This window comes from Papilio xuthus, unplaced genomic scaffold, assembly GCF_000836235.2.
Source record: "Papilio xuthus unplaced genomic scaffold, Pxut_1.1 DF827714.1, whole genome shotgun sequence".
In the NCBI taxonomy this organism is placed as follows: domain Eukaryota; kingdom Metazoa; phylum Arthropoda; class Insecta; order Lepidoptera; family Papilionidae; genus Papilio; species Papilio xuthus.
Genome location: NW_013530935.1, coordinates 4,491,253 through 4,516,210, shown reverse-complemented (window position 1 = coordinate 4,516,210; position 24,958 = coordinate 4,491,253). Strand labels below are relative to the sequence as shown.

Here is a 24,958-nt window from a genome sequence, read left to right as displayed (position 1 = left end):
TTTCATATCACTTTCACATTTACAACACTACCGATGCGATCACTGATTGCAAAACTCATACCCTAATCTATAGATAGATGAAATATTCAAAAACAGAACAATAGAATCACGAAACTTCCAAAATTATTAGCGTCCGCCATTAACAGACTTGAATTCTACAGCACTCGGTGACGCTTTTGCCTATCTTCACTACAGTGACAAAAAATAAAAATCTTGCAGTAGTAGCGTTAGTAATCAGATATTAACTCAGATGTATGTTATTTTGAAAGAGTATAATGATAAGCCTAAAATGTTTAACTCTAAGCACCAAATATGGAAAAATTAACTAAGAATTATCTGTGCATGTTTACATTTCCGTAATATTGCGACCACGTAGTTACTGCAGCAGTGCCAACCTCAAAAATTGTCTATGGCCTATGTTGAGTTCCGCTGGCGCCAAGACATTCGTTGCTATGTTCACTTTGATTTGAAGTTTAGAGATTTCGAAAGTTTCATCTATTTTGTTGATAAATTTACTTTTGGCTTACACTCTTAATTTTAAATTGTTCACAAACCGTATTTAAAAAGTCTTATTTAACTTTGTACAGTAAACACATTAATTTGACAAACAATTTTATGTGCATGACTATTTGACAGTATACCAACATTTCGAAATAATATTTTCTCATAGATTAAAAATACTTTTCCACTATCTGTTGACTTATAAAAACAATTATTTTTTAATTCGTAACTGTATACATGATATCGACCATTTTACGAATGATCCTTCAATATTACGACAAAAGAAATACTTTTTAACTACGAATACTTTCATTATAAAATTTATATTTATCGGTAAAGTTGTTTAGAGGTTCATGTGGAACCAAACTTTGGATTCAATACTTCAACGTTAAGTATAACCTAACAGAACAAATACGTTCCCACCTTTTCCAATAAGGAACTTGAAAGGGCGACGGATTTAACTTGGAGAGGATATGGGTAGGAAAAATAAAATGGTTTTTACGTACATCCCCTTCTAATACGTAGACAGAGCAAATGCGGTTAATTTGTTGCTGACATCTATTTTAGTTATAAAATAGCACCGTTTGCCACCTTCTATTGTGAAAACTCTAGACTGCAGAATGTAGTTAGAGGATACCGATAATTTCCACCTTACATATCTGAAAACTGTCTTGTGCATTCCCACTTGTTTGAATCTTAAGAGACCATAGACTATGTTTGAAGAATCGGAAGCTAAACGGCAGTCGAATGCTATAGTAATAAATTAGTAATTAACAGAATGTATTGTTTTTTGGCGATTGCTTCCTATATACATTTAAGCTTTACAAAACATGACACATCTATAAAAGAAAACAGGTCCTAACATTAATAAATATACTCTTTCTTAAAAATCGTTTTATTTTTGTTTCCGTTATACAAAGGTGGTTAACATTGTTGCAAAAATATTATTTTTTTGTACCAATATCGCATCATTAAATAAAGTTATATTCACCGAACATCTGAGAAGATGCGGAGAATGATTATTAAAAGTTATTTTTTGTTACCTCAGAACAATATCGTAAATTGATAATATCTCCATAAAAACAGCTTTGTCAACTTTTTTTGGACAATTATATTTTTACACATACTCATCATTTATCCTGATTTTTTTTACGATGGAAACGAAATGTCATATTTTATTTATACAAATATTATTTTGTTCGTATGTCAGTTGGGTAATATTTATTCAATCAAAATGTCCAATACAAAATAAACGATTATGATGTAGTTAAGATAAGTTCTATTTTAGACGTACCTTACCCTGTAGGTTTAGCTAACCTCATTATCTTACAGTTGGTTTCTCACTTATTACATGTTTTCAACGGAGATTTTGGTCTTAGAAACCAAATATTTTATAAACGATGAATTAATTTAAAATAATCGCATAACAAGTTTCTACTACAAAATATTGACAATTTGCGATATTGTTGTTTTGTACTGAGTGTTTAATTTAGTTATAACTACATTATTTATAAAATATTCAATAAGGAAAGGGACATGTGGCATCACGTAAGGGCAAAATTTTTCGACGAACAACTTAAAAATTTTCTATCATACATCTAAAGCTAACAAAAGTTTATTAATTTAAATTGAGCGAATGTATACAATGCCAAATATATATCTCATCTTTATACAATCAACAAACATAATTGAAAAAAAAATCTATATAAAATTTCTATAAAAAAATTACACATAAATTAGTTATGGCATAAAAATTATCAACTAAACCAGTTATAAATCTCAAAATAAAACTATGATTTAAGTACAAAGATCACGACTTACTATAGTTTAGTTAACTTTGAACACAGATCTTGAAGCTAGCAAGTTAAATTAAGCCGTAGTAGAAAATATTATACACCAAAAAATTTAAACCGCTAGAAATTTACAAAATATATGTTTTTAAATATGTGTGAAGTCAGTGTTAGGTAAAATTTTAATCACTATTGTCTATATACATTGCATTTGTTCCAGCGGGAATGTTATCTTTTCAGTGGCAAAATTACTATCGTTGTAAAAAAATCTAACAAAGGCTTGAATACACTAAAAACATTGTTATAAACCAAATATTAGCTATATTGCTCTAAAAACTAGATTAAAAAGGCCTGTTACAAATATTTTATTTATAAAGTTATTCGAAAAAGGTCACAATATCTTCTTGTTAACTTCCAAGTTTGTTGACTTCCAAATTAAAAATAATAAAATAATTAACAAAGATATTTAATTCGGTTGTAATGATTATTGTACAAAAATAACTATTATGAAGCAAAAAAGTATTAATTTTTAAAATAAGACATGATTCAAATAATTTTTCTAATAAAATTCTGTTCCAAGTGCTATGTATTCAAACCTTTGCATCAGTCATATTAATACTGCAACATTCCACTATTCCATACTTATCTACTACAATAAGGGAAATTTTTATATCAAATTTAAACACGTTATTTATACAACTTAAAGCGTGTTTCACACTGTTATTGCATTTTTTATGGTCTTTTAGGTTAGACTACGTGAATCAGGATGATCCAAATTCGTCCATCCACGTGAGGTATTTCTGTATGTCCCCCTTGGACACGGACTTGTTGCATTTAGCGAGTGCTTCGAGGAAATCCTGCCTTGTTACTGGAAGGTCGAGTTCCTCTTTCGCCAGCTGCTTGATCTGTTCCGGTTTCAAACCAGCTATTTTCCTACGCATCGACATCATTGATGCGTCACTGAAAATATATTAATAGTGTAGTGAAGGTAAACACAAAATCATAACACTAATATTATAAATGCGAAAGTTTATATGGATGAATGGATGGATGTTAGAAGGTATCTTCGGCATGGCTCAACGGATTTTGATGAAATTTGGCACAAGTGTAGAACATAGCCTGATAGAACAAATAGGCTATTAAGTTTTTCTTACTTCCACACGGACAATCTCGCGGGCGGCACATAGTAGTTAACTTTAATATAATTTCTGGACAAAAATATGACCACTTTAGTAGAATAAAATTTCCAATTCAGCAGCTTGACTTATTCAGAAACATAATGCCATCGATTCGTTTTTTTTTCGAAAATAATCCGGTATTGTAAGGGTTTCAATAAATATGTTACCGGCAAACATTCGTTATATCAGCTCCGGAATATCCGTCTAGTTTCATAGCGATCAGCCTGAGGTCCACCTCGGGGTCGACTTTGACCTCACGCAGGTTGATCTGCAGCAGCGCCTCGCGGCCCTCCTGCGTCGGCAGCGGTATGTAGATTCTCTTCTCTAAACGTCGCCGCAGCGCCTCGTCTATGTCCCACGGGAAGTTAGTTGCTGCTAGCACCATTACTACCTGGAAGTAATCTTACTAATATTATAAATGCGAAGGTTTGGATGTTATGGATGGATGTTTGTTAGAAGGTAACTCCAGAACGGCTGTATAGATCTTACTGAAATTTGGCATAGATGTAGAACGTAGTCTACACACAAAAGTTACTAGGTATTTTTTAATTCAGCGTAGACGGTAGTTGCGGGCGACAGCTAGTTTTGCTATATTTTTGATTGAGGTGTTGATGTACCTTTGCGGGTTCATCAGTGGCGGATCCGAGGCCGTCCATCTGCACGAGCAGCTCAGACTTGACGCGGCGCGAGGCCTCGTGCTCGCTGTCGGAGCCGCGCCGCGAGCACAGCGAGTCTATCTCGTCGATGAAAATCGTGCTCGGCGCGTAGAACCTCGCCTGAATACATATATTCAAATATAAAATAAACAAAAAGTTTTTTTTTGCTATTAATCGTAAAAACAAATCAGCATACAGCCGTTTTAGATTTTATTAAGAACTTAAACGACAAAATCATTCAATAAAGAAACAAATAAAGGAAATTTTCATTTTACCATATTAATAAATACAATTATCCGTTGTATTCCGTGTTTATGTCATTTTAAAAGAAAACGGTGCGGTTCTAGGGCATGTGGCCATCGTTTCGGAAAGAGGTAGCGGCCAGGCCAATATAAATAAAGTAAATTCGTACAAAAGCGGCTTGTATCTTACCATTTCAAACAACAATCGTACGAGTTTCTCCGACTCTCCGCGGTATTTAGATGTGAGGGTAGATGAGGAAACATTGAAGAAAGTGGTGCCGCACTCCGTGGCCACCGCCTTGGCCAGCATCGTCTTTCCTGTGCCTGGTGGTCCCACCATCAGCACACCTTTCCACGGACGTCTGATTCCCTGCACAAAACAGCAAAAAGTTACATATCCATTGTTAAGTGCTCTGGGATGAAATCTCTTCTTGTTTCCCCTGTCAAAAAAATCTCTACATATCCTTATCATAGGTGGAGGGTCACAAACCTTTCTGATATAACACTTTTAAGGTCAAAATTATTAATATTTTATTGCCTATTTTTAGATGTATTGTGTTCTGAAAAATGCTATTGAAAAAAACTTTGAATTCCGTGAAAAATAAATAGCCCCTAAACAAGGGTTTCTTTTCTTATCCAATTAAAAAATGAAAAAAAAAACATATTATTTTAAATTTACATATTAATAGTAGTTATGAACATAACGATATATTTTTATATAGGTAATAGATAAGAAACCTTGAAGAAGTCCGGCATCCACATTGGCAAGACGACCGCTTCCTCTAACAGCCTCTTGGCCTCCGTCAGGTCCGCGATGTCATCCCATCTTATGTTAGGGTTCTTTTGTACTATATCTCTCTCTGAAATAACGAAAAAAGCCTTAATTATTTTAATTAAATAAATGAATCATAATGCCTAGATTACATTATACCAGTACAGTAGTGTACAAAATCATCGCTGGCGTACGATCGGCATAATGTGAGTCAAAGCAGTCATTGCCAGGCCAGCGATACTATTCTACTTATTTCGTAGTTATTAGCCGACTACAAAAAGAAGGTTAGCAATTCGTCTGTATTTTTTTATGTGTGTTATCGCATAAATCCGCTCTGGGTGCTCTGATTTTTATTTTTTTAACGAAACTAAGTCATCTTGTGTTATTATTACAGTTTTCACATATCTTAGCGGCTCTAAACTCAGCGCGTGTGCGCAGAACATGTTAGTTATAAGGGACGCAAATTGAGGAGAGCACTGCGAAACACAGCTATGATCTTGAGCCTACTAAACTAATATATTTGAAAAGCACAATACCTTCTAGTATAAAAAATATCTTACCAAGCATATCAACGAGGTCTGTGTCAGCAGCTGATGGCGGTTCAAATCGCCGCTCCTCATCTTTGTGTCGCTCGTCGTCTGTATCACCGTTGTTGTTGTCCCTGTCCTGCTTGTCTTTGCCGCTGTGATCTTTGTTGTTGGACTCCTTTGTCTTTGCTGCAATAAAATATTAATTTACATGTTACAATGGATATTATAATATATTTGTTGAATTTTTAGATGTAAATTTTCTATCATATTGCAATATATCAATGTTTAAATAAATATCATAGTTTATCACACTAGAGGAATTGCAGAGGCGTTTTTAGACTGTTTTCATCGAGTTTATCAGGTCCGAAAAACAAAAACAAATACAGTCGAACCGGGATAAGCGAGAGTCAATGAGACCGAGGTTACTCTCTTACTCGAGTTTCTCGCCCATGGAGGAAGTTCGGTAGAACAGGACAATGACACTCGCTTATAGAGGTTTCTCCCTGATCCAGGTACGGCTATGAGAAAAATGTATAAATGTTTTTTACAAGTCTCTCGGCAAAGGTCACTGTTATTCGACTCACCACTATGAGCCTTGTTAGTATTGAGCTTGGGGTTCTTGATATCAGAGGTCTTGCGCTGCGAGGTGGTGGCATTACGCTGGGCAGTGGACGGCTTCTTGTTGTCTCGATTGTTGCGGATGTTGTTGCGAGCAGACTTCATCGCTGGCGGACCTCTGACGAGATAAATTATTGCGTTTATTAGTTTAAACAATGATTAACTGCCGAACTCAGAGTTGTTAAGTGTAGTATTAATACAATAAACGTATCGTTTATCAATAAAAGTTTTGTTTTCTCAAAAATCAACTACAATTTCATATGATATCTCTTAGATTAGGTGGAGTTCTCTATTTGGGAAGACAGTGAGATCAAGTCTAAGGCTACTAAATTATTGTAAAGTTTTTTTTTGCAAATAAAGATTAAGTACTCAGCCAGAGGCAATGACTTAAACAAAAGCTACTAAATTATTAGCTATGTGTAAGAATATCTCCTAACACATATTAAAACAACTTTATGCTAATTTTACTCAAACGGTGCTGATATAAAGTAAGGTGGTTACATAAACCAGCCGTCATTTTATTTAACACGTGTCCAAACGTTAATTGCTACAAGCAAATGTAAGTTTATAAATATTGAAGCCTCAACTGCAAGGTGTGTGCTTTAATTTATATAACTTTATTTCATTTAGTACACATTGATATTAATAATGATTAATGTAAAGTACGATCAGGCAATTTATTTTTGTACGACGTCGATAAAGTTAGCTCCTGTACTATAATATTGGCATTATGAATACTAAAAAGACACGTCGTATATTTTTAAAACTTGACATCATAAAAAATAAGTGAATTATTATCTTATGTTAGGTCTCAATAGTGCATACTACATACGTATATACATATGTATATTTTTTGCAATGTATTCTAAACATGTGGTGCACCAAGTTGTCTACTTTTCTTTCTATTTAGTGCACATGGAAGTGTACGGGTGCGTATGAGCATATGCTTTCCTGTGTCGTAGTGCAAGCTGTAATTATTTACTTGTGCTCAACGCTGGTAGGGGGCGGCCATGCGTTGGGGTCGCGGTCCGGCGGCGGCGGCCAGATGTCCGGGTCGATCTCGTGAGGTGCAGCCCCCCACATCTGGTCTCGCGTCGGCAGCTCCTCGTAATCTGAAAACATTACCAATTAACATTTAGTACGCAAATTAAACTTACTACTATTACTCCTAAGATAACTCTACCTTTCTCTTTACTTTCTTTCCTAAAAGTACAGTAGGTAAAGGTCGAAATATATAATTTAATGCATTTGCATTTTACGTTACCTGATGCGTATCAAACAAATCTAGCTTTACTATTTGAATGATAACATTAGAACCGTGTTTTTGTAGGCCGGTTTATTTTTGTATCATTTTCTAACTAAACGTATAAGACAAACAACATTGTTATGGTATACGTGCCTACCCTACAACTTCCGTCCACTCACTAATGTTCCCTCGCACCTCCCTTGTTGATGTTTAGTCGGATTCCATTTCTATTCTAGTCGTATTCCCGGCGGCGGAGAGTTGTCTTAATCGCCGGCAATTCTCACTTTGTTAATTTTAGAAATAATAAATAAACAACCTAATGTTGCTTTTAGAGATCTGACCTGAATGTTACTTTGAAAAGGACTCCACTGTTGATAATACTTTCGATTGTACGTTTTAACAAATCTTGTAGATATAGTGAAATAAAATTAGTGATCGCGTTTACCATAAGAGTTTTTTCAGACTATAATTTCAGAATAAAATCAGCATCAGGCGTAACTCAGACGAATCGAGAACCTTCTCCTTTTCAAAGTTAAAAAAGACGATGCACGAAAATCTTCCCCAAGTTTCTGCACAAACTTTTATTCGTTGCCTTATGCATCGTACAAATAAGTTGGTCGGTCAGTAGGTAATCTAAGGTCGATTACTTATAATTATTTTACATTATAACGTAGAAAAGTAAAGGTCATTGTAACTAGATTCTGTCATTGTTATTAAGATAAACTGCGCTCTAACTGTTACATATTATTCTCGGACAAATGGACAGAGAAAATTGTTGCTAACGGGATAATAATCTCACAGTGATGGAGGAGATTGACCATCCTGACGACTTCCGAAATAGAGAAAATTTTAGATAAATTTTCCACAAAATTAATACCTTCAATCATCTGTGTGAAAGCCATAAAATAACAAAAGAGAGTAATTAATTTTTTTACAACCATCACAATTAAAATCGATTATCAACGCCATCTGGTTGGCACTTTCGAAACGCGTTCCACAGTGCCCTGTACCCTTAAACTGGTTTCTTTGGTAATTCACCTTGCGTGTTAAATCGGTGCTCGGAGTAAAGGTTTGTCTTCACGAAACTACAACTTTAAAAGAGGTCAAGTAAAAGAATAATCGATATGTAGAGGCAAAAGTCAATGTACTGGCCGAATTGACTGGACTACTGCGAAATTAAAAAAATACTTTGCCAGTATAAATATAGCTTTATGTGGTCTCAATAAAAAAGAAAAAAGAACGGTCGAAAAATTCATGATTAATTAATTAAAATTGTGTATAATTTAGATCAACATTTAAATACCACAAATTTTTATATATCAGGTTTACAATATTACGAGGGCAACTTCTTTTTAAAGCATTTCATTCGAAAACTTTATTATTCTGTCCACATTTAGCCTTTATTGCATTTTATTAGCATGACTTATTTCAATTAATTAATAACGAAATAGCAATTCTTTATTTAAATAAAAATTAGATCATGTCGATGAAACAAAGGAATAAAAACAATTAGATTAACGACAAGACATTTTTTGTTTTTAGTTTTATAATAGTTAACGTAATACAAAAGATATGTAGCATATTAATTCCAACTTGAATATTTGCACAGCATTCCGCATATATTAGACACCCACGAGAAATTAATATTAATAATTGGAATTAAGCGTAATACGAAAGGCTGTTTAAATTATTGAATAGCAGCCACCAGAATACGTTCATATCTGTTACTACTAAAACAATTACACAAAAACATGGCATAATGGCATGGCAACATGTTTTAGACAAGTGTTGCGACAATGAAAACTCATGGTAACATTAATAATTCTAGTCCCACTCATTCAATCTTTCGTTGTAATTAGCACTTCAGATCGAAACACGTCACTTGTAAATGAACTAAAAACGTAGACTAACGAACTTTAAGACACGGTATTATTTCTTGCATAGCACAAAATTTATTCGCACAATAATAAGATGACATATCACATCTTACTAATATTATAAATGCGAATGTTTGGATGTTTATTTGAAGGTATCTCTAGAACAGCTGAACGGATCTCGATGAAATTTGGCATACATATAGAACATAGTCTAGAAGAACACATAGGCTACCTATTAGTTTTTTTTTTTAATTCCGCGCGTATAAAGTCGCGGGCGACAGCTGGTATGTAGATAAAAGTCAAAGGTAATCTGTTACCAAAGGTCGTTGAACTTGCGGTAAATCAAGATGCTTTAAGGTATCGATCGTCAGTCGTCAGCAATGTATCTACATGTCAGTCACCTTGCAATGGCGAGGTCGTGCTTCAACTACGAGTTTGTACCGTGTAAGGACTAAAGTGCAGGACTTGTTTTTGCTAACGTTTACCGTTGGACAGCCTACACGGTTAAGTATTTTGATACGAAAAATCAATTTAATAATGTCTGATTTACATCATGCCAGTGCAGTAGCGATCAAAATCAGCACTTGCATATAGCTTGCGTAATGGAAATACCAACTAGCGCCAATGAGCCCAAATATTCAATTTCAGGCCAGTGCGACTGTCCTACCGTACTGGCATAATGCAAATCAGGCATGATTATGTAAAATGTAAGATGTAAACGTAGAATCCACAATGTAACACGGTGTTAAACGATTCTAGCATCAACATAAAATATACAACCGTACTATTGACCTCGGCTTCGTTTGAGTAGGCAGATATTTTTTTTTAATTTCCTAATATTGAATATGCCATGGTACTAAGGATTAATGTAGCATTATATTAGTAATAGTATTTTAGAATCAGTTCAGTAGTTTTAAATCGTTACAAACATATAATTTTTTTTTTCTATTTATAATATTCTAACAACACATTGTAAATAAGTTTCAAATTAAAGTTTCTTCTGAGTCACTTTTGCTATAAAAAACGGAAATCAAGGCAATATTTTTTAATATAGTTCACGATCTGAATAATTTGATATTGAAGAAATCGTGAGTTTTTGACCTCGACAATGACATTACGAACATTGCTATATATAACAATTACAATGAAATATCGATTCGAACAAACGATACATGAGGAACCAATTCAAACATTTAACCATGAAGGTTTCAAACTTTGTAAAACATTTGAACGTCATATTTAATTCAATACTAGTTTTTGTTACTAAGAATATTATGAACTTTCAAAAAGCAATATTTTATTAAACAGCCATGGCCATTTCATATAGAAACTATTTAATATTGAGAAAAAAAAAGGACAATAAAACATACTTATTTAACCACTTTTTTCATGCACACAGATAAAAAATATTGAATACTAGCTGTCGCCCGCGACTCCGTCCGCTCGCGATATCTTTTCTACCAATTCCAAATTTCATGGAGATCCGTTCAACCGTTCTGGAAACCTTCAAACAAACATCCATCTATGAATCCATTCATCCATACATCTAAACATTCGCATTTAAAATATTAATAAGAAGTAAGATTATATTGCTACTAGATTCCATAATAAGAGAGTTAATGCATTTTTAATAACATTCATAAAAGTTGCACAATGGCTCTACCCGAAAGTAGTGTTGAATGAATATAAACAATAGCTGTAAGTATTAGATTGGATAACGACGACGGACAAACAGACCGATTGACGTGCGTTGGCTATCTGAAGACAAGAATGTATGAAGCATTGTTTAATACCCACGTAACATTGGTAACTACCGATTGTAATGTTTTCATCCAACCGTCATCAGTGATAACTAACCAAAGTTAATAATCGAACGAAACTTCGAAAAAAAAATATATAGTGCATAAAATATTAGCTCTTCTATTGAACATATGAGTACAAAAGATTTTCGTCCCGAAGTTTTCAAGACACTCCTTTTAAAATTTTACTTGTTTGACGATTGGTTAACATCGTAAATAAATGTAGCTTTCCAAAAACAGCTATACTTTAATTAAAATTCCTCGTACTGGCCAAACAAAAAAAAATTGAGCCAATTTTATCCGTTTTGAAATGTTCGAAAGAAAAAAAATTGAATTATGCCTACAGAGGTCCGGAATCTCCGATTTTTTTGTAGGGAACGAAGTTGTAAAAAAACATTTTAAATAACTTACTAGTCGTAAGCGGAGTGATAGCTTTTTCACCTTCATGCTGGAACATTTGGAGCGTTGCGACAGTCGCTTTTAGTTGTTCGTATTCTCTCGCCATCTGCTTTTGTACCTATAGGCAAAGAAATCTGTGATATATTCGACGATCTATGACACAAGATAAATTTAATATTCATGTATTTTCAGTACAGACAATACGTAAGTTTTATTGAATTATATGAATCCAGAGTTAATATCGTCGCCTATAAATTCAAGCGACGTGTTATCATGATTGTCATCAACATCCCACAGGAAAAAGTTTCAAACATTTCAACAGGATATTGTCTGTGTCGTGACGTACGTGGGTCGCTTCAACTTTCCACGAAGCGAGTCATTAAGCGATGGTATCGGATCGTCGGGCAAAGCGATGCATAAAAAACGTTTTGATGCTCTCGAGAATGATCCGTCCGGCCTTCGGAGATGTAACGAAGTGGTGATTGACAAGATATGTTAATTATTAGACCACATTTTCTTATATTTTTACAGACGATTACAATAATATACGACTGTAGATATCACAGTTATATAACGTATAATCCTATGTAATGCGTAGCAGAAAAGGTATGGCAGAAATTAGGTAAAAAGCAGATTAACTTCAACTTGCAGTATGTTGAATGTATCTGACTGTTAAGCTCATGTCTTGTAGATTTATAATGTTGAAGCACAACCAACGCTTTCTAATAGAAATATAGAAACTCCAAATTCAAACAAAAATTGGAGCGCCTTACATAATTAATACAGCAATTCTAGCTTTCGCTTTACATGGGAATAAATAACAAGAAAAAAATCATTATAATTCTTTGCATTAGCCTTCTGATTGTATTACGAATTCATACGAATCACAGCAAACAGTGTTGGACTACAAAAGGGGTATTACGAGAAGCTAAAACAAAAGAGAAATCCGATCTCCCACACGATAAACATTCACAACAGCTGATCACAAAGGAAGCCTCCCGTGTAACGCGATGACAAATTATTAATTATACACGTTTCGCTCCATTTCACCCGTCTCTAACGATACCTTGACCGAATTATGGTTATTTTTCTATCAGTAACAGCCAACGAAAAAATTACTTTGACTGCCTAACTTTGTAAATAACATATGATGAAAATTACTTGCTACGTATTGTTTCTGTATAGATATTTTAATAAAATAAACAAGCACAAAATTCCAAATTTGTACATTTATACCCAATGATCTTATTTACAGCGGCATTTACAACTTGGAGACTAAGAAATAAGGTCTTTATAGTTGTTCCAATTAACGTCATTACATTCTCTAGATAACCTTGTATCAGTGTACGTGATTGGTCATCTTTTCTTATATATGTTACAAATTATAAACAAAAGTTTGAAGGGTTCTTGTTTTAGACGCTGATTGATTGAGTGTGGTCCAAGTAATTATTCAATGGTGTAGGAAATCGGACACCTGAAACGCGACCGACATAAATTATGAACTCGAGGTCAATGACACCAAGGTAAACACGTTGCGCACTGTAGGGTTACCTTTCTTTTGAAAAACTTGAACCCTTATCTACGAGCAGTATAAATATTAAATAATGTAAATTGACTCTAATTACCCTAAAACGTTTTTCCATCGATAATAATCCTTGAAAGTTGAAATTAGAACTAGAATTCTTTGACCTAACGTATTTTATTAGATCGATAACTAATAACAATTTATATTCGTTTCGAAGAATTATTTTTGTAACATGATTAATAATCTACGTCAGCTAAACATCACAAAAAATGACAAGGTAACATTTTCTTAAGTTTTTTTAATGATAAATTAATAAGAACAACTTCAATACTAACTTATATCATGTGTTTTATTGCATAAAATTAGGGTCATAGAATATAGAAAGATTAACATCTAGGTATACCTGTTTTGTTAACTTCTAAAAGTCGTCAACCCTGAAATGTTACCGTACAAAATGACCACGACTGACATAAGCTACAATAGAACAAATGCTTGGCGTTCATCCAGACACCGAATTAGACTAGGTGACCTGTTCAAAGCCTAACCGCTCTCGACTCACATGGCAACTCTTGCTTATCGTCTGACATCTTAGCTCATTAGCATCGTACTTTATCGCCTTTAGGATGACTCAGATGTAACACTAGTATGATTAAATTAAATCCACTTCAAGCCTTGATTCATGAGACGAAAAGTCTCAGATATGAAACAAATTCTAACAAACAAAACGATTCCTTCTCCTCCAACTTTTAAGCCGTTTTACCTGTAGGATATTGACTCTTGTTCACATCTGATTGCCATCCATGAATAGAAATTAGTAAGCAAGCAAAAAAAAAATGAAGAATAAAAATGTCATTCGCTAAACCACGCCAGGGGAGAAAGAGAGGGCGGCACAGTGTCGCCCAATTCTCTGTGTTACAAACTCTTAGATCAGATGAAATAATTCGATTTTCAAAGAGTAAAGGTGGTGTAAAATAATGATGATAAACCTCCCACATTCTCCTCTACTATAACATAACAAATATTTATGTATGTATATAACAATGGAAACAAACCCTAACAAACATATAACGCGCCACAAACTGCGGGTAGCAGATAAAGAAACATTTGCATAGCACTTTAGCAATCTTACAGACAAAACTACCATCAACGTTATACAAGCGTTAACTTTCCGTGAAATATTGCTAACTCCGCCTTCCTGGCTTGAAGTTGATAATGGTTATTAATCTTAATAGCAGCTAGTGTTTTCGACCTTTACGTAACATGAGGGCCATTAATCTAGCTTACTGTTTGGCACGGTGCGTGTTAGTTACCTAACCCTAAATATACTAAAACCTATCATTTTAGTATATAAATATTTTCTGACAACAACCAAAAGTCAGTTCGTTATTCTACGGCACTTGAACTGTGAATCTTACTTCTTACTAATATTATAAAAGCGAATGTTAGGATAATTGGATGGATGTTTGTTTGAAGTTATCTCCAGAACGGCTGAACCGATCTTAATGAAATTTGGAATACATATAGAACATAGTCTACAAGAACACATAGGCTACTAATTAAGTTTTTCTAATTACGTGCGGACGATGTCGCGGGCGACAGCTAGTTATTAATAAAGATTGATTTCTAATCCAGCTTTGGTATTTACAAAGAAATTCAGATAAAAATGTTAGAGGGTACCGGTTTGTTGTCTGCAATATATAATCTAATCAAGCGATGTAGTCATCGACACGCATGATTTGAGACGTTCAAAGATTAATATCCAAATGAATAAGTAGTAATTAAAAGATCATAAAATACTCTTTAGTCTAGACTAATTTGTTTAGTTATTCCAAATGTCTGGTATGCTTTTCATTCCCATCAACAACGGCAGACGAACCTTATTACCTACACAAGTCAGGCTTGTTCCGAGGAGCAGTAACGAATAAAAAAATCAAATTAAACAGGTCGATAGCCGGAGCGAAACTCAACTACACAGCCAAGACTAGATGTCTGATAATTTTAATGATACAACGCTAGTACAATGTGTTATCTCATTTATCAGTGCTCTATCTAAATTGATAATTGCATTTTTTTTGTACATTGATTAAAGCTTGAGAAATGAAGTCATTGAGAATACATTCCCAAGAAATTTTGTGATAAATAATTTTAATAGGTTAACCAGCTGAAAATGAATAATGTTTTATTAAGACAATGGCACTTTTTAACATAATATCGTTATAAATTAATACTTTATCGTTTTCCGTATTTTCTTCTGGCAGAGTATGAAATCAACCGATATGTTAGAATTCTCCTGCCAGTCCATCGCTTGTAGCTCTCGCAGATCCAGCTCTACGGCGTCTCGCCAGCAGTACCTGGGCCGACCGATTTGTCGGCGGCCAGTCGGGGTCCCGAGATATGCTGCTTTGGCCTTTCGAATTTTCCCCATCCTCATGAGGTGGCCCAGCCATCCGAGTCTGTGAGCTTTTGCTTCTAATTCTAATGATATTTAAAGGCGCAAGACAGACGAATTTGGCGATCTCTTGCGTCGGTGCCCAAGACCCACTTTGGGTCGATGGACCAGCGGAGTAAGTATGTTAGAATTATTTAGTATAGTTATAGTGTTGAAATTCCTTTAAATACATAAATAAAGCTATATAAAGTCGAACTGAGAAATAATTCTATCAAGGCGACTTTTCCGACTAATTAGGAGCGTATATACGTATACGTACTCTTAACTGGAATAGAGGCAAAAAATCTAAACCAAATATTAAGGAACTGTTTAGTTCACGATAACTATAATATTCGTGGTTCAAATGATAATGGACAGGTCGTGTCTAGACACTTGACAGACAGACTGTCTCGTTTAACGAATACTTAGCTTAAATAAACCAGTTATTATTATTCTCATGTTAAGCACTACATTACACGTGCGAGACAATTATCGTAACCAGTTTTACTATTTATCGTAGTATTTGAAACAATAGGACAGTAAAATTTTCTATATAGATACTTTGTTAAGTCAAATATTGGTTTAATTTACAAGGCAACCGCCACCAAAGGATTTTGAGTGGCAATAGTGTTTTGTTTGGTTTAAAATTGTGTCGATAACGAACAAATAAACCCGTCACTAATAGTTAACCTATGCTAAGATATAAATAAAAGCTTTTTTTAATGAAAACTTGTCAATACATTTAAAAAGTTAATTAAAAAATAAAATACATATTGATACTATACCGAACAACAAAACTTGTGTTAATAAATCTAAAATAACTACTATAAACTAATGGATATATTTAAGTTAGTGTCCTACTTTACCATTCCTGTTACGCCACTTCGTGGAATCCGAAGAGCCGACGTAAAGCTCTCCAGATATCAAAGCGCGTCATTGGTATTAACAACGTTGTTAAATTTAACTAGCTGTTTCTACGCTTAATATTACTATATTATACTGAGATATAAAATATTCCTAATTATCAATACTAGTTTAAAAAATATCTCGACCTTTATATAACAGTACCGACAACAACGTAACGAAATAAATATGATAAGATTAATTATTTAACTCGTAACACTTAATTGTATAGATTATCTAGGATGATCCTAGTTAAACATTAGTCACTTACCCTTCGCTTTACAAAGGAAATGCAACTTATTGCCAGAGATAAGAAGCACTTACTAATGCGTGACCTATTTTTTTTTACTAAATGCGGATGGATTTTTGATACATATATAAAGAAATACATATTTTGTATCGTAGGAAAATATTCTCAGAATTTGACTAATGTAAAATGTATGTTTTTTTTTCTCTTAATTTAATTTCGATTTTTACCATGGTGACAAAAACATCATGCTTCGTCATACACGAAAAAAACGTTAAAATAATAGGAGTGAGTAATCCATCACTTTGTTAACGGACTTCAAAAAGGAGGTTCTCAATTCGGCTGTATGTTTTTCAAGCCTCAGTCGTAACGTGTTGTCTACACTACCCACAAACCAAAGCCATGGAATACCGTCTCGACCGACCTAAAAACTACAACTATTGAATATTCAAATGCACGATGCGACAGCAAAAATAAAACACGCGATGGTCGCTTAACGCCCATTACAGTAAAAGTGTGACGATTTAATTACAGCCAGTGTACTGTGTTCGTTTTACTGTAAGTGTAATTAAAAAAAAGATGCGATTCGTCTCACCACATGTTAAGCTCTTTGAAAAGAGAATCGTGTTTATCAATGCCATCTAGCGGACACTGGCAATTATGATCTATACTGTTAACGCCCATGATCTAAACATTGCCTTAGTAGTTGCAAAGCAACTGAACACCTTTTTAGACAAGAAACAGTTAAGGTCCACCTATAGCTTTTATGTTAAGTCTGCCTTGAAGGGATTAAATGCTGTCTAATTTGGATTTTACATTTTAGGCACAAATTACGTCAAAGGCTTATTATTTTCTCTTCGATCGATAACACGTTAAGATTATCTAATTAAATGATAACGATACTTATAAAGGTGCGCGTAAAGTGACGTCAATGCCCAAAAAAGCGTGTGACAGTTGTAAAATTATAACGTAAATACGCTGCTTGAAATAATATTTAGTAAAAGAGCCATGCATAGTTCTAGATATAAAAACTGTTCAAACGTATAACAAAGATTTTTTATTGACTAAGACCTTGGATATGACAAAGCGCTTATAATATTAAAAAGACGAAAAATATGTTTGTTTGTTTGCATGGAATAGGCTCCCAAACTACTGGACCGATTTAAAAGATTCTTCCACTGTTGGGAAGTTACACTATCTCCGGACAACATAGGCTAAATTTATCATCAGATTAATTCCCTGCGGACGAAGTCGCGGGCAAATGCTATTCGATTATAAAACCTGATCATACTATATAAAACAACTGTTGTAACATGACCTATCCAAATTACATACAAGCAGTTAGTATTGGTCGTATTGTCCTTTTAAAGGCATTTTGTTATGCGGACAGTTTCCGTTGGTCTTCGGCGAATGATGATTCATCTTGTTCAATGATACGTGTTGAACATATCTAGACAACAATTTAATAACAGATATATAGAACTTAATTTTTTTTATAAAATGTAATAACATCATATATTTATGGTTTCTTTATTCACTACTTCGTGTATTCTAATCTCTTCTCTACTCTGCACTAATTATTATAAAGAGGAAAGATTTATGTAATTTTATGTAACCGATAAACTCAAAAACTACTGGACCGATTTCAAAAATTTTTTGTCATTAGAAAGGTACATTATCACTGAGTAACATAGGCTATATTTATTGCTAGATTTTTTTTTAATGATAAAGATAAAGCTAAATATTGTATCGTATGCTACAGGATTTCCGAGTTAAGTTTTTGCAACAAAGTACACTTTAGAGAAGGGAGTTTCATGTGTAGTGCCAGTTCGTGTAATCGCCGTTTTCCAGCAAATACGATGCTGTGTTCCATTTCAACAAAAAAAAAACTTTAACAAAACACCAACAAGGAAGTTTAAGTAAACGGTGCATTAATATTTATAGCGTCAGTAGCGAAAATATTACGAAACAAAGTTTTACTATATTTCTTATTTTCATACAAAACAGACATATTTTTGTATAGGTGTTTCAGCAATGAAAATAGACGATTATAAAAAAACACGTTACACAAAATTCAATCAAGCGTTGGGCGCTTTTGTTAGGTTTCACTCCCACAAAAACTTCGACAAATACAGCTACAAGGACGTACGAGTTAATTTTTACACTTCATATTGCTACGATTAAGGTAGATAAAAATACATAATATTGTATGTATAATACTCGTAGTTTCTGACTCCTACTTATCTAATAGATTCTACATCTTATTAATATTATAAATGCGAATGTTAAAATGAATGGATGTTTGTTTGAACGGATCACGATGAAATTTGTCACAGATGTAGATCATAGTTTGCAAGAACACATAGGCTACTATTTTTTAATTCTGCACGGACGGATTCGCGGGCGACAGCTAGTTGTCCATTATTACCAGTAAAAATCCTTGGGAAACCTTTTCATCCAACCTCTTAAATTTATGTCTTACTAAACTACTCGCACAAACATCTAGAGAATTTGGAAACTTTCTTTCCAAAACAACAATTACTAAATTGTCTATCTTTTCATTCGCCATAAACTGTATAGATATGTAAAATAAGATGTAATTACGTAGAATTGTGTATAGTGCAAAAAGTGCATGTTGTTAATAAGCGTTCGTTTGAGAAGGCAATCATTCAATAAAGCACAACTCAGTCGCGCGAAACAAACGCTCTTTTAATTTCTGCAATTAACTTTTTTATGAATACAAAGATGTTAAGATATTTAAAGACACTAGTTTTTACAAAAGTACTTTATCATGAAAACTAACTATATTATTTCTTTATCAACTAGTTAAAAAAATCTATGTTGTTGATTATATTAAGCTAAATTTAAACCGATTTGTTTTTACGAGACATATAGTTGTATTAAAGACTTGTCTTTAAAGACTTTTCTTTTATAATTATTTGGAAATATAAAAACAGTTATAGATTAAAATATATTTAACAAGTAATAACGACTAAGATTGTTTATTATTAGCAAATGACTCAAGTACATTTATGTGGAAGAAACGTAGCACTTTTGGGCTTCTTCGTAATCGATCCATAAGCCGTCGTAGGTCAGGTTTCGAGCGTTCAAGTTTTATAGCACACGAGCAACCTAAATTTGATACCTAACACTGGTTCCAATAAAATTAATTGTCCAAAGCTAGCAACCAACCTAGTAGCAACCATAAGCTTTTGCTAAAAACTAAACTGCGAATTTTTATATCAGTATCACATAGACGGATTGCTTAAATACTACGAGTGTCCTATACGAAATTAATAAATGAACCACAAAGGACATGGAGGTTAAGTTTTAGAAACAATGAGCACAGTGCGACATTATCGTCGCATTTCGACATAAGTGTATTTATTGTCAAGGATAAATTATCCATAATTACCAACAAAAAACCCTGGGAAACCTTCCATCCAACCTCTTTAATTCCGAGAAGTGTCCAGTATCGTGCAATTAACATTACGACCAGCCGTCCCGTTATAGTTTTTGCGTCGCCTTCGGGAGACGGCGCGTAGGCGCACTGAGTCAGGACAAGTATCATTGAACCCGACCGAGCATTAAGCCAATAAACTTTCATTAACATGAGGATATGAACTATATGTCTGACAAGCTAACGTAACTTTACATTTAAAACATCCAGTTTCATTTTTATTAAAAATAATACATCGAGTCAAGAAAAAGACTAAATAAAGATAATTTTCTTTCCTTAAAATACTTGTTTCTCTAGATCAGTTCTATACAAAGCTTGCCACGGGGGTCCACTTTCCCTGGGTACTTGGAACGTAAGCTAGTCTGTCATGAGAAAATGTTCCTGACCTATATTAAATGTAAAGAAAGCTTGAAAGTCTTTTCACTATAAAACCAACTGAAGTCATTTTAATGTCATACTAGCTGTTGCCCGCGACTCCGTCCGCGCGGAATGAAAAACAAGCTTAATTAGTAGCCTATGTATTCTTCCAAACTATGTTCTACATCTATGCCGAATTTCATCGGGATCCCTACACCTATGCTGGAGATACCTCCAAACAAACATCCATCCATCCATCCAAACATTCGCATTTATAATATTAGTGAGAAGATTGACGTTCATACAAACAACCCCAAAGGAATGCCACATTTAGTCCCTTGCCACCGTCATCTAATGCGGTCTAGCCTTGACAACATCGTCATCTCACAAGGGTTCTAATCAGTCTGCAGTAAAGGTCTCAAGAGATTGGTTACTTTACGCATGACTTAAAACAATTGCATTGTTAATTATCAAGGGATTTAATCTGATTAGAGGGACTAGCTTTTAATTAAATATACTTCGTTATCAACCAAACAGAAAAGGAGTGAAAAACCTAGCCAAATGTAGGGTGTTCGGCAAACGAAACCTGCCCAACAATTTCAAATAAAGATATACGTTATTACATTTCTAATTTAAAATAAATAAAAATCACATTAACCAACGATAAAAGCTAATATAAGCTAAGTATATCAATGTCGTTAGCAATTTCTAGTTCACTTTTTGCGATGGTGAAATCTTTCAAATAACCTGTATACCCACGCGTATAAATATGTATTTCGTAGAAAATTTTCTCAACACGTCCACGCATCATTCAGCGATTTATCGTAAGTAGACTTGTAAATGACAGGGCTAAAATACACAACCATTTATCTATAATTTTACCTGAAGAGAAAGGGTCTGGACATAAATATGTCAAGCCAAAATATACTTGATATCTGTCAATTTAGAGTCCTTTATTGTTTGCTTATATGAATGACCAACACAGACAAAGAATTCCAATCTCTGCTCTGAATACGGCTTATGAATACGTCTACGGCGAGATAAAGGGATCCTAACAATAGAAATGGCGTATAAAGACAGCCTTTTCTATTAGACTTGGACAGGCTAGGGACAGGACAAGTGTAATGGTCAAGTTTCATCCACCGTTTACAGATTATATATAGTCGAAGTTTAATATAAAGAGTAGTAGAGTGTAACTCAGACTTTAAAGTGAATTTTCACTGCAAAAACGCAAGTATAAAAACATATTGTCTTTCATGATCTTTGTAAAAATAGGGAGAATAAAGGTTAATGAAACTTGTAACTTGTAACACTTTTAAGGTCTAGGTAAGGTCAGTTTCTTAGTTATTATGTGTCACTATATATAATATTATAATATAATAGATCTAATTAAACTAATACACAAGGAGCGCCAACAATGATACCCAGAACATATGTTCACAATGTATGTGATTTAACAATCTTAATAAACATTTGTAGTTTAATGAACCTTGACATTATATATAAATGAGAATGGTTTATAACAAAATTACCATTGTTTGTTATGACATTGATGTAATAGATGGTAAGAAGAAACTGGCACAAAAGAAATTTTGACAAAAGGCACAAAACACTTTTTTTTTAATCCGATTAGGGATTGTCCGAATCATCATGAGGCAGAAGGGGCTAAAACAAAATACCATGTGTATTCGTTTTCTTACAGATAACGTAAATTTAATAAATAATTTAACAATATTTTAAAAATTTCAGTATTACATTGTACTAAAAAGTACACACATGATTTTAAATATGGGGAGGGTTTATCTAAAACCTATCACCAGATAGGTGTGCCCAAGTATTTCGATGTGCCTCTATTTAATAATGATTAGTCTCAAAAACACAAAGAAACCAGCTCCAAGTAACAACAAACTTATAATGCGTGTAATTCATCAGCATTGCAAATGTAAACTTAGCAATTACATTTACTTCATTCATTAATGATATGCAGTTTTTAATACCGGTAATTTCGTATTCCAGTATGAGTAAAGTAACGCAACGTGAAAACCGGACGAATTGCAACCTTGCGATTTCCTACATGTCCATGCTTAAAACATCCCTGGTCATAAATTTTCATACAAAACTTATCATACTAATTTTATACATACAAATGTTTAGACTGATGGATGGATGTATGTTTGAAGATATCTCAGAAACACCTCAACGGTTTTTGATGAGATTTGGCACACATATAGAACATAGTCTAGAAGAACACACATAGTACCGATAAAGTTTTTTTTAAACCGCGCGAACGAAGTCGCGGGCGACATCTTGTTAATCATAAAAATTTTATGGAATCTTTCTATGGATTAGCTAATTATTATATCTGGAAAAATTAAAATCATAATAATATAATAAGATTCAAACATTAGACCACCACCTTCTAAAGTGGTCCAGAAGCTTTACAAGTTGATAAAGCTTGGGGTTTGTTGATACCAGTAAAATTTGAAATGGGTGTCTGAGGATATACCTGCTTTAGAATGTGTCTTTGTGTATACATTAATTAAGATTCTTTCCTATCACTATAAAATAGAGCTGTTTTATTCTATAACACTATTTTGCATAAAAGACTGTCGCTACGCTATTTAAGAGTCATTCAGAGAATTACAACACTGCATTAATATGAAACAGGTTTACAACCCACACTATTCATTTGTATGGAGATTGCATTTAGTAAAGCATAATCTTGGCCGATAAGACTTTTAAGTAATTTATAAGCAAGTTAATTTTCTAGTTATTTTGTAATTATAGTTCAGACTTTACATTAGGAAAATATTTATAAACTATGGAGGGACAACTGCTCCAGACATTTATGGGTACTATTTAAATAATAAATTAATTTTTTATCACATATTATCAAACTGTTAAGACAATTTTCATAAAAATTTACTTAATTTGACTAGACTTAGTTATTAAATTTGTTTCAGAGTTTTAAGTTCTAAGTAATTTTTAAGTAATTTGGATACAAATGATGCGGAATTACTATCATTGTACATAGAGAATTTTTTCATAAGACAAGTGGTCTTAGATAATTGGTTTGGTTAATAGTTTTCACTTCATTATATTTCACTACCATGTGAACATAGATAAAGATAAAAGCTTTGTTCACATATACAGGTATTGAAGAGAAATTTTAAACATATTTGATGTATTAAGCTCTGTATTTCATCAAGTTTGCTATTAAATTTACACTTGTCTAATATTACTTTGTTTATTGTAATGTATAGGAACCTGCAATGTTTTAATTGAGATTATTTTTAAACAACTAAGATGTTACATTATGGCCTAGGTTACTCAAAAAAAAAACTGAATCTTTGTATTTCAGCCATTTTTCCGTTACTTTATTATTTATAACACTATTATTAAATTATTGATGTATAATAATATGACTTCATTTACTTTTTATTACAAGGAGCTAAATAATTATATTATCTGCTATAATAAACTGTTTTTGCTATAAATGGAGACATGTAATATATATTATTACATGTCCGAAAAAGGTATATTTAAAAAAAAAAGGGGTAGACAGATATCTACTTCTAATTAAACATGTAGAAAACTGTGAAACATAGTTTTTATAGGTTAAAATGAATCCTGGAAATATTTAAATAGTCCAAACATGTCATGATTTTACAGAGATAGGTTTAAATATTACTCCAATTAATATTTAGAATTGTAATTTAATGAGCTGACCTGGGTGTTTTAGTAAATATTTTTGTTTAAAAATTCATACATATTGACATGGAATGTTTTAATGATGAAAACAGCTTCAAAAGAAAGATAACATTATTTAAGCGTATACGTTAGCCCGCATTTCTCACCTGTGTGGCCTTCCGCCTTCATATGTTGATGCTAATTAACTATTTCATCAAATAAGGAAACAACTTCAACATTCAAGGTAATCTAGAGAAAACACCAAATGGAAACAAACAAAACTCACCAACTGCCACTTGGACTTGCGGGTTGTATCAGCAATTGTGATCAGCAACCTGTGGATCATCTGGACGGTTCCCTCGTAGTAGACAAGTGCTGATTCGTAGTTACCCATCAGAGCCATTTCTCGAGCCAGCTTCGTATTCTCGCAAATTTCGCCAACAGAAACTGCCATTATTGTCATTCCCGCTGCGTGCATATAACGATCCTATCGCTAAAATTTTACTTTTCCACTCGTGGACTGGAATCGCGTGTGACATCAAATGAAGAAAAGCACTTAACTCATATTTTACAATCCAACACAATTTAACTCCATTGTAATATTGTTATGTGATATTTAGCAAAAATATTGTTTTATCTTAGGTCAATAATTTATCTCATGGCCACAGAATTTACAAAAATCTAAATTTTGAAGACAAAACAAACTTCATAAATTTCGTTGATCAGTCCACAACACGACA

At 33.4% G+C, this 24,958-nt stretch overlaps 1 protein-coding gene across 1 annotated transcript; it reads right to left on the bottom strand.

Moving 5' to 3' along the window:
• Positions 1 to 1,380: 1,380 nt before the first annotated feature.
• Kat60 (katanin p60) lies at positions 1,381 to 24,958 on the bottom strand. The gene is made up of 10 exons (XM_013310847.1): positions 24,505 to 24,958; positions 11,621 to 11,726; positions 7,270 to 7,399; positions 6,254 to 6,405; positions 5,700 to 5,855; positions 5,106 to 5,227; positions 4,558 to 4,737; positions 4,087 to 4,245; positions 3,637 to 3,860; positions 1,381 to 3,251 (listed from the first exon to the last, which is right to left on the bottom strand). The coding sequence occupies exons 1-10, from the start codon at positions 24,694 to 24,696 to the stop codon at positions 3,053 to 3,055; spliced, it is 1,620 nt and encodes a 539-aa protein (XP_013166301.1). The 5' UTR covers positions 24,697 to 24,958; the 3' UTR covers positions 1,381 to 3,052.